At 43.0% G+C, this 12,067-nt stretch overlaps 1 protein-coding gene across 3 annotated transcripts in view; it reads left to right on the top strand.

Moving 5' to 3' along the window:
• The window catches only part of LOC124787242 (centrosomal protein of 76 kDa-like), a 134,212-nt gene that overhangs the window by 109,631 nt on the left and 12,514 nt on the right, over window positions 1-12,067 (top strand). For all 3 annotated transcript variants that reach the window (XR_007015969.1, XM_047254325.1, XM_047254324.1), the window contains one exon: window positions 3,130-3,324. Coding sequence is in view for 2 of the 3 variants with exons in the window: in XM_047254325.1 (XP_047110281.1) it covers window positions 3,130-3,324 (195 nt within the window). In the remaining variant the exon portion in view is untranslated. The remainder of the gene's footprint in view (window positions 1-3,129; window positions 3,325-12,067) is intronic.

Raw genomic sequence — 12,067 nt, 5'->3', positions numbered from 1 at the left:
CCTGTCCATTTTTCTGTTGTTTTCAGTTTTTAGGTCCTTTAATTGCCCTTGTAATGAAGTAAATTTGCTATCATTGTCCATCCTTCCAGTTAACTGCTCATTAACTTTACTAATTTTTCCAAAATCAACTGCAAAAAATCAGTTTTTACTGTTTCTTTTCTGACTACAGTTTCAGTTGGTTCAAGCATGTCATGGCTGTGTCCTACAGCTTTCACATCTACATCGCTACTACCCTCATCTCTATTAATTTTCCTTGCAATCACAAGAGTCCACAAAAAAAAAAAAATAATAATTTCACAAATAGTTTGTACTTATATTTTCTTTTTGAAGTCCCTCATTGTAGTTGTAAAGTCCTCTTTCATTTCATCCAGTAGGTCATTGTTGATAGTATCTCACCACTGTTGATATGACTTTGTTGAGCAGCTCTCTGTCTTCTTTCTTCACGTGGTCGGGAATCCGTATATACAGGGTGGAGAAAAATTGTATCATGAAATTTTAACCCTGGATAGCTGATGCCAGTAGGAACCAAAATTAATCTGTTAAGGACCCTGGCAGATTCGCCCCTAGGCCCCCAGAGTGGAAGGCTGGTGTGCTACCACCGAGCACGTGGGCTGCCTTGGATACATCGCAATCCCCGGCAGGCAAAGCATTCACAGTCATACGTTGTCCAGAGCATATGGCATGGCGCCATGTTTCCATAGTTTCAAAATTCTGTCTTGCTGACGTACACAACATTAGTAATTTTGGTTCCTACTAGCATCAGCTATCCAGGGCTAAAATTTCACGATAAATTTTTTCCCCAACCTGTATATAAATACTGCAAATGACACAAATCACTGTCCTTTCTTCTTCTGCAACAGATAAAACTTCATTATCAGTCAGCTGATCCCAGATGATGCCCACAATTGTAATCGTACCCTCCCACATATCACCATTAAATTTTTCAATCTCTTCAAAAAGCTTAATTACTTTGTTTCAAACGCTTTGAGAGGAGAAAGATGTACAAAATACATTTTTTTACTTATCTTCATTTTCTCATTGTTGGCTGCAGTTTGTGCAGGGGTATATTCTTGAGGCTGTTTTTTAACTTCGTGGGTTCCAGATGGCTAGATAAAGATTAAGAATGCCTGTTGCATGATTTTTGATTGCACTGTTTTTCTTTTAATACGTCACATTCTTCTGTATCACAATGACTTTACAGTCTCCATTTACATAAAACCAGCAGTTATGTTGTTATTGCCAAAATTAAAAAGACGTCCAATTCCATCAGAGGCATGCCCACTACTCTACACATTCTGCGGTGCTAACAATGTTCCAGAGAGTTTACAAAACAAAAGAGTGTACAAACTTTCTTGAGAAAAGAAGAATCATCACCAAGTTATATCATAATTTTGTAAATGAATCCAGAAATAAATTTAATAAATATCATCAGACTGTGCAAATTAATAATAGAAATTTTAAGTATGCCAGATATTTTGTAATTTCAAATATTTCTAAAAGAAGAGCAATTACAACTGCACATACAGGGCCAGCACATATCGATTTTAACTAATTAATTTTTTTTATACATTTTAGCCTGAAATATAAATTGTATACAAAATCAAATTAAATTTATTTAGTTTAACAGCTGAGATAATGTTCACCTATACAAGATTCAAAAATATTCATAGTATCAGCTATTTCTCCAAACCACTCATGATACATATTAACAGCATATGTTTAACATTAATTACTGTGAAAATCTCATTTGTGATGACTATCTGTATTCAGTCCATCTTTGTCAACGTTTCTTTCCACAGTGCACAACAAAATGTAAATTATGTGTATTTCTACCTGTTGTATCTCTTGGCTGGCATTTCTGTTTGCTATTTGCACAGTGCTCTATGTGGAGAAAAACAGAAATCAATCTCCAGCTTTTTGCATGGTTACTGGCAAATTAAATAATTAAATAGACCACCAAATAGTCAAGCACAGTTCCCAGTACAAAATGAGTGACTTCAATAACTATTTGTAGTCTCCCTTCCTCTCTCCACATTTTTCATGGTGCCAATCTCTGTTCATTTCTGTTGTTCATCTACTTCTACTCTCTCTTCTCCTATATACACTCTTCCACTCTACAGGTCCCAAAACCAGCAGTACACGTCCCCAAGCACTTTTCTGCTAAATGCTAGGTCACTCAAATATTCATTTTCACATCTTATTTCCTATGCCCCTTCTCCATGTCCCTTGTATATGTATATATTTTTGAGTCAAAGGAGACCAAGAGGCAGAAGGTTTGAGTTGTTGATGGACACATACAGAAGAAAGAGAACTTGCTAGCTTTCAATGTAATCCTTCCTAAACACACACACACACACACACACACACACACACACACACACACACATCGCCCCCCTACCTTTGCCGGTACATGGTGCTCGCTGGACGAACAGTTTCAGTGCTGCATTTCAGAAGGTGGAACAGGTTGTTTTGGGGTTTGTGATGGGTGGGGTCATTATGGTTTTCTAAATGTTTCATCTAGCTGTTGCTTACTGGCTCCTTTGCCTCGCTGTTTCTTTGTCAGTTAAATGCTCAACTGTTTCTAATCAACTCTGCTGCTATACTCCTCACTATCCTCTCAATGTCTCTTCCATGTTTTACCACCCACCTCAGCCAAGATTGTTATTTTTTCCAGTCAGACTTCCGCACCAGAAGAGAACAGTCTTTAAAACAATTCTTTACGCATAACAGACCCACAACAAATGTAAATGAAAGTGTGTACTCTAAGGTGGTATATTATCATTTAAATTAGTTTTTCTATTTTGTAGAAATAAATGAATAAAGAAATGTCCATAGCATTGGTTGTGGCTAGTTATGCTAATAAAATGTGATATATGATGATTTTGTTCCATTATGAAGAAGTTTTTTATGTTCTAACTTAAATACTGCTTCAAAGCAATGAGAAATTTCAGTATTCTGTTTATGTACATGGTCTGATAAAATACAAACATAGTCTGCTTGCACAAGTATGTAGAAGAGAGATGCAGGTCTTCTGTTAGATTACTTAAAATATAAGTTGGGTATTGAAACAGTTCTGCACTATAAGTTTATAGCTTCTCCAAACAAACAATTTTTGTTTATTTTTTTCAGGAATCTGATGCAGTAGAACATTGTAACTTCAACTTTAAAAATGAATCTGAATGGAAGAGCATGTCAGAAGCAGCAATAAATTCTGTACTTGAAAAAGAACCACATGTTCCTTTAGTTGGAGGATATCTAGATGCATTACAAATAAGCAGGAACACACAAAATGAACTGAAGAAAAATATAACAGAAAAGAGAATGGTAGTTACGTACTTTGGTATATGTTTCTTAGCTTTAATCATGGCTGTTGTCAGAATACTGATAGTAATACCTAAGCTGTGTTTTGACATGCACTGAAAACTTACTCAAGCATAATCCTACCAACAGTTGCTGTTTCCACATGCCAGGACTATAATTTCTATTGGCACCAGTTTCTATCACCAACTCTTTTCAGACTTGCCCTTCTTTTTTATGTCTAGAGCCCTATTCAAAATATAGTTAAACTGTGAAGTAGTATATAAGCTAAATTATTATATTGATCTATACATGGTCCACTCACATTAATGTGATCACCACCTATGTTTGATGTCAGTGCAAAATAACCACTCACAAATGGCAGGCAGCAGCACTAGCAGTGGTGGTTTGTAATATGTGTCGGTGAGGAGGAGGGGGGGGGGGGGAGGTGGAGCATGGAAAACAATGCTGTCATCATAATGCAGAAATGAAGTGATTTACCTGGGGAGCTTGGAAAACAGTGCAGTTGTTGTAATGCAGAAATGAAGCAATTTATATGATGTCCAAAAGGACAAAGTCATTGGCTTTAGGACCAAAGCTAGAAGGATTTCTGAAATTGCTATGTTTGGAAACTGTTCACATGCTGCCATAGTCAAGGTACGGTGTGCATGAATGGTGCTATCCAAAACCAATGCTGTGGTGCATCATGTGTCATAAATGACAGGGGTAAAAAATGACTGTGGAGACACGTACAGATGGATAGATTTGCAGCTGTTACACAACTGACAGTCCAGATAAACCAAGGAGCTACCAGCTGTGTCACCTCAATAATAGTTCATCTAATGTTGCAGTTTATGGGTGTCCACAGCAGGCATCTGGTTCATGCAACCATGCTATCTGCTGTTCGTTGGTGACGAAGGCTGGGATTTGTGCACCAGTATCACAACCGGATATCCACTGAGTGGTGACAGATGGACTTCTCAGATGATACACATTTTATGCTCTATCCGACTGATGGATATTGGCATGTATGGTGAGAATTGTCTGGAAGCAAACATTCTGCGACAGTCAATGAAGTGTAATGGTCTGGGGAATGTTTTAATGGCATTCCCTTGATAATTTCAACATTCTGGAAGGCACAGTGGATCAATGTAATTATGCACCTTTACTTGGGGCTGTGTTCTCCCTTACATGCAGTTTGTTTTTTCTCATCATGATGGCATCTACCAGCCCTTCCAGCGGATACCACCGTATCGTAGGCACCTTTAGTAGCATAGCTACTGGCAGGGTCACCCAAGCCAGAGTGGTTTCAACTGAGATGCCAAACAAAATGTGTCTCACACCATAGGGTAGGGGGGACTCTAAAGGCTAGGTCATTGACGACTCTAGGGGAGTTAACCCCGACATGAAAGCCTAGTCCTCCAGATCGGGGGTTAAGTGCAGAGTTGATACTCCTGCCTTGTAAAAAATCTATTATTGTGAATAACTCATCAAGGAATGCTGGACTCCTCTATGGAGATAAACTGTGCTAAGACAGGAATATAGATGTATTGATGCTTAAATTAGGAACATGCAATGTGCCTACGTCATTGCAAACAGGACCAATGAATAGTGTTGTAGAGAAGGTGCTGAAGTATGGAGTGGTTATGCATTACCTGCAGAAATCAGGTGGAACAGAAGAGGAGAGATTTGTAAGCAGAAATTCTCCCTATACTTCTCGGGAAAAGACGAAAGACAAGGGGAGTATGGAGTCAGGTTTATAGTCTCCAAGGATGTGTGTAGATCTGTTATTGCTTTCATCCCACATAATGCAAGAATATGTACTCTGCATACGAAAGGCAAATTTCACAATGTGACCTTGTGAATGTACATGCACCTATGGAAGAATTAGATGAAGATACTGTGGACAACCTCTATGATTAACGACAGGAGGTTTGTGACAGAATACCCAGATACGATTTGAAAATAGTTATTGGTGACTATAATGCAAAACTGGGAAAGGAAGAGGCATTCAGAAGTGTGTTTGGTAAAGAAAGCCTGCATGATGAAACTAATAATAGTGGTATGAGGGTTGCACAGTTTGCTTCTGCAAACAAGTTGAAGGCAGTAAGCACTTGTTTTCCAACAAAAAGTATCTACAAATGGACATGGAAAATATGAGGAACAAATGAAGCAAACCAAGTAGACCATATATTGACATCAAAGAGGTGGGCATCCAATATGGAAAATTTGTGCAGTTTCTGAGGAGCTGTTCTGATTCTGATCATTACCTAGTAGGAGCCAAAATGAGACAGAAACTTACCATGGCTGCCAAAGGAAGAAGTACCCAAGTAAAGAAATGGAATATTTTGGTGGGAGTACACCCTGCCATTTTCAAGGCACAAACTGCAATGAACAGGCAATGTACTAGCAAATTTAAAACCTCAGTTATTGGCGTAATTCAAGAAAGATAACACACACACACACACACACACACACACACACACACACACACACACACTGAGCACTAGCGCCACCAATGACCAAAGTCAGAAGTATTGATAGTGAAACAAACAGGATTATGTACAAAAGATGCAATGTTTATTATCTGACTCAGTGTATCGCAAGATCGATGCTGACCCCACTAAAAGTGTTGAGAGAAAGACCAACAGCCTCCTGAAGAAAAGTGGTTTGTCGCAGGACACTAACAAGAGTCTTAACACATGTAGTGCTGTCCCCCCTATGGTATATGGTCTTCTGAAAGTACACAAGAAATGGGTTCCTTTCTGCCTTATAATGAACAATATCGGCGATCCGCCATATCGTGTAGCCAAGCATCTTGTATATCTGTTAAGAATACAGGGTACTTATAAATGGTGAAAAAATCGAAATTTTTATGACTTTATTAAATTCTATAGTCTTTCCTGATTATGTTGATATATACACTATAGGATTTCAAATGAAAAATGACCTATATATATACCAAATTTTAAAGTTACAGTTATGTTTGCTGCCACGCCCCCTTTATTCTGTTACAGAAACCAGTTTTATTTCAAAAAGAACTCTGAACTTTCTGTTTCCAGCGATTATACATATGATACATTATATATGTTGTTAACAGTGCACGTTTCTAGTGTCTGTAAATGATTATCTTTGCTAGTGTTTACTTTTATTTCACTGAAGCAGTTTGTTCACATATCACTGAATGTTTGTTGCCCAAGTGCTACACATATTTGTGGAAGTACATATCCTTTAGTGTGCAATAAAAATGAATTATGCCATGCATCAATAAATTCAATAAAAGGAAATTCCGTGGTAACCAGTTCACAAACAAAGCAAGCCACACTGTTGATAGTAACCTATGTATCAGTTCTTCAGGGAAGAAACTCCTACAAAGCACGCTTCCTGGTGATTCAAATTTTTGTCTTAATAATGACACTGTATGAACAACAAAGTAGCAGGAAGGATTTAGCGTAAAAATTAGTTGTTCTGTGTAGATGCTGCAATAACGCCTCAACAAAAACACTGTTACACAAATGACTACTTTAGCAGAATATTGTCAAATGATCTTTCACAGAACCCAAAGAAATTCTGGTCGTATGTAAAGGCTGTTAGTGTCACCAAATTTAGTGTTCAATCCCTTGTGAATGAGACAGGAACTGAAACTGAGGATAGCAAAGCAAAAGCTGTAATGCTTAACTCTGTTTTCAGATGTTCCTTAACAAATGAAAGCACAGGAGAATTATCCCAATTTAATCGTCATACCACTGAAAAGATTAATGAAGTAAATACAGGGTGATTATAATTAAAGTTAAGCTTTCAAACTGCTGTAGAAATAACACCACTGATCAGTGTTGTGACAGTGCCACGACATTTAACAGTGCCGCCACGACAGTACTCGCAAACGGCGATAGAGGCGCTCGCTCTGCAACTCGGCTGAGCGCGGGAGTGCCACCTAGCTATGAACGGCGCCAGCCGCATGTCACGGCACGGCAGTCGAATAAGAGATACTGAGTTGTTATCATGTAACGAGCTATTGTTTCTAAGTGAGTGTGTTTGAATATCCACGCAATTATTGATGATTAAAGGTTATAACACTTTTTGGCGACGAGGATGGGATATTTTCACTGCGTTGTGGATTTGTGTGTTCGTGACAGGGCAGACATGGAACAGCTTATGCAAGCGCTCATTGAACAACAAACACAGCTGACGGCTGCTATTCAGGCGTTGTCGACGTCGCTTACTCATCGTCTGTCTTCCTCTTCTCCGCCTCCATTCCCTCCTTATGACGAGGCCGCTGAAGATTGGGAGGATAATGAGAAGCGTTTGCGGCAACACTTCTTGGCTTTCGGCGTTGTTGACGCTCCTATGTGTAAGTCGTTATTTCTATCTTGGATTTCCCCACGGATCTATCAGCTGCTATCTCAGTTAGCCCCTCTGCGGGAACCTGCCTCTCTGTCCTTCCAAGAAATGTGTGACTTATTGTGTAACTATTACCAAAAAAACACCCACGTCATTGCCGCCTGCGTGGCGTTCTACCAGTGTTGTAAACAGCCCCATCAATCTTACCGGGCTTGGGCGGCGGAACTACACGGTCTGAGTAGGAAATGTCAGTTTGTCACGGGCACTCATCATGAGTCTTCTGCTGATGCAAAGGTTAGGGATGCTATTCTACGGCTTACTCCTGATAAAGAAGTTCAGCAACGTGCCCTAAAACTGCCAAACCCATCGTTGTCGGAAGTTCTAAGCATCGCTCAATCCTTTGAAGTGTCTCTCGCTGCTGGCGCGCAAATAGACGCGTGGTGTGATGTAGGCGCTGTACAGTCAACTTTCGACATGGACAATTTGCCTGTTTCACAGGAGAATGAAGATGTGGCAGTGGTTCACTCACGTAAACAACGTCGCGTTGGGCCGCAACACTCGCAGCGAAAACAGCAACCACAGAAGCAGGTTCGTTCCGCACTTCCTTCTTGTCCACGTTGTTTCGTACAGCATGACAGGGCCACGTGTCCAAAATGTTGGGCCACGTGTAATTCATGTAGGAAAAAAGGCCACATTGCTTCTGTGTGTCAGTCCCCTAAAGTTCCTGTCGACAAGGACGAGGCATCGGACATGGATGTTAACTGTGTGCTTTCTCAAACAAATAAGTTGTTTGTTACTGTTCCTGTTCTGGATAAAGACATTCGCATGCAAGTGGACACAGGCTCTGCAGTAACTCTCATTAATTCTCGCATGTATTTGGAGTTGGGCTCCTCTCCCTTGTCTCCAGTTACGCAAAATCTGAGAACTTATAATAAACAGAAAATTCCTATCATTGACCAATTTGATGCTTCCACTGCCTACAAGTCTGTTGTTAGGCCCCTCACGTTTTATGTGGTGGATCATGCGGGCACTGAAAACCTGTTCGGTTATGATGCTTTCCAGTTGTTCGGGTTCTCCATTGATGATGATGTGCACCTCATATCTTAGGATATTCCGTATCAACAGCTGAATGGATTGTGTTCTGAATTTTCGTCCGTGTTCTCTGCTGGTCTGGGTCGTGCCAAGGATTTTGAAGCCCACATTACTCTTAAACCTACACCTCGCCCTAAGTTTTTCCGGGCACGCCCTTTTCTGGTGGCGTTGCGTGCACCTGTCAAGGCTGAGATAGACAGGTTAACAGCTTCAGGGATTCTCCTTCCTGTTACCTCCAGCGAATGGGCATCGCCAGTCGTGGTGGTTTCTAAACCAAACGGTAGTCTGCGATTGTGTGGTGATTTCAAAGCCACTGTCAACGCTCAGAGCCTCATTGACACTTATCCTCTTCCCCGTCCTGAGGAGTTATTTACCAAGCTCGCTGGGGGCCAGTTCTTTTCCAAACTTGACTTATCGGAGGCGTACCATCAGTTGCCATTGGATGCTTCTTCCAAGGAATTTCTCGTCATCAACACTCCTTGTGGGTTGTATCAGTACCAGCGGTTTCCATTTGGCATCGCTAGCACGCCGGATATTTTTCAGCGGTTTTTGGAACAGCTCATGGCTTCTGTTCCCGGCTGCATAAGCTATCTGGATGACATTGTTGTCACGGGGGCCTCCACTGAGGAGCACCTTTGCAATTTGCGTTCACTGTTTCGGGTTTTGCATTTGGCTGGGTTGAGGTGCAATCTGGACAAGTCACAGTTCTTCCAACCCTCCATTGTGTATCTTGGTTTCCACTTGTCACGTGAGGGTATACGTCCTCTACGTCAGCACGTTGCGGCCATTAACGCTCTACCCCGGCCGTCTACGGTCAAAGAACTTCAGGCGTTTCTAGGCAAGATTGCTTATTATCACAAATTCATTCCATCCGCCGTGGCGGTAGCTCATCCTCTGCATCAACTGTTATGCAAAAACGTCCCTTTCTGTTGGTCCGATGAGTGTGACCAGGCTTTTGTCCGCCTGAAGGCTCATTTGCAGTCGGCGCCTTGTCTTGCCACATTCCGTCCGGGTCAGCACTTGGTTCTGGCGACTGACGCGTCACAGTATGGCCTAGGGGCTGTTCTCGCCCATCGGTATGAGGATGGGTCAGAACGACCCATCGCCTATGCTTCCAAGACCCTCAACGATGCACAACGGCGTTACTCTCAAATCGAAAAGGAGGCGCTCGCTATCATTTATGCTCTAAAAAAGTTCAGCGTTTTTTTGTATGGTTCTAAGTGTCACCTCATCACCGACCACAAGCCGCTGGTCTCTCTGTTCAGCCCATCGGCGTTGCTTCTGGATAAGGCAGCTCACCGCCTGCAACGTTGGGCCTTATACTTGTCTCATTTTCACTATGAGATTCACTATCGCCCCATGGCCCAGCACGCCAACGCTGATGCATTGTCGCGATTGCCGATGGGCCCCTGCCCGGTTTTCGATCGTGATGAACTACTCTGTTTCCACATTGATGAGGAAGAACGTCGTGTGGTCGAGGGTTTTTCACTTACAGGTTCGCAGGTCGCATCGGCTACTGCACGGGACCCGGTCCTGCGTCAGGTGATCGGTTTTGTTCAACGGGTTTGGCCGGACAGGACCAAGGGCCGGGCATTGGATCCCCTTCGCAACTACCATGCCTTGCGCCTTCGTCTGTCTGTTCATGATGGTGTTGTTCTTCTGCCTACGGATGGCGCATCTCCACGGGTCGTGGTGCCAGCCTCTCTTCGCAAAGATGTTCTCAAACTGTTGCATGAAGGCCATTGGGGTATTTCTCAGACTAAATCCCTGGCCCGCAGGCACAATTATTGGCCCGGTATTGATTCGGACATCGCCCACATGGTTGCTGCGTGTGGTCAGTGTGCTCAACAACTGGCTGCACCTCGTACTATGCCTTCTCCGTGGCCTGATCCAGTGCAGCCATGAGAACGGGTGCACGCTGACTTTGCTGGCCCCTTCCTCGGTACTTATTGGCTACTGTTGATTGACGCCTTCTTGAAGTTTCCATTTGTTGTTCGATGTCCGTCACCCACCACTGCGGCGACGACGCTGGCTTTGTCCAAAATCTTTGCGCTAGAAGGTCTTCCATCCACGATCGTCACGGACAATGGCCCTCAATTCTCTTCGCAGGCCTTCCATGATTTTAGTACTGGACAAGGGATTCATCATGTTACAGCGCCGCCCTTCCATCCGCAATCGATTGGGGAGGTCGAGTGCCTTGTCCGCACTTTCAAAAGCCAGATGAAAAAAATTCCTTAGTGATTTTTCCACAGATGACACTCTGCTGCAATTTCTGAGTTCTTATCGCTTCACGCCTCTGGGTGATCGCAGCCCTGCTGAACTCTTGCATGGCCGCCAACCACGCACTCTACTGCACCTGCTTCACCCTGTCAGGCCTTGTGCTGTGTCCCCTAGTGCGGGAAAATACTCAGTGGGTGCCGACGTGTGGGCACGAGGGTATGGATCTTGCCCTAAATGGATTCCAGGGGTGGTCAAGGCTCTTCACGGCCGCCGGCTGTGTGAAATACGTACGGACGACGGCATGGTTGTTCGCCATTACGACCAGATGCGCCCACGAGTGGTGACCATGCCGGTGCCACCGCCCCTTTCTTCGCCTCCACCAGCCCGAGAAGCCAGTCCTGTTGCTGCTGCCGATCTACTGCACATGTTGATGCAGCCAACGTCGCTACCGCTTACGAGTACGCCGGAACCGGCCTCAGTCGCGACGCCGCCTTCTCCGGGACCCCTCTCGCTGGAGTACGCCCCCAGGTCCACGACACCTATGGATGCTGCTCCGAAGTTTTCACCCATCATCTCGTCCAGGAGGCACGTTCCACGCACGAGCTTCTGTCCTAGACATTTTTGACCATACTTTTGTGTCTCTCCGCGGGATCTTCTCGGGGCCTCACAAGAGGCCATGGATGTCTCCGCACTGTCCATGTCTCCAAGGAAGTGAGTGTTTTTTTTTTTTTCAAGGGGGGAAAAGTATTGTGACAGGCCATGACATTTAACAGTGCCGCCACGACAGTACGCGCAAATGGCGATAGAGGCGCTCCGCAACTCAACTGAGCGTGGGAGCGCCACCTAGCTACGAACGGCGCCAGCCGCATGTCACGGCACGGCAGTCGAATAAGAGATACTGAGTTGTTATCATGTAACGAGCTATTGTTTCTAAGTGAGTGTGTTTGAATATCCACACAATTATTGGTGATTAAAGGTTATAACAATCAGAATGATATCAAACTGCAATGGAATATTATCAGAGAAGGGGGAAAAAGTATGGCAGAAGAAAATATATAGTTACAAAATGTAGAAATAGATGGTGCTGTAAGCATAATAATTTAATAGTAGTCAACTA

Source organism: Schistocerca piceifrons, chromosome 1 (genome assembly GCF_021461385.2).
Source record: "Schistocerca piceifrons isolate TAMUIC-IGC-003096 chromosome 1, iqSchPice1.1, whole genome shotgun sequence".
Lineage (NCBI taxonomy): Eukaryota > Metazoa > Arthropoda > Insecta > Orthoptera > Acrididae > Schistocerca > Schistocerca piceifrons.
The sequence above is the reverse complement of the archived record's forward strand: the minus strand, read 5'-3'. Positions and strand labels throughout refer to the sequence as shown.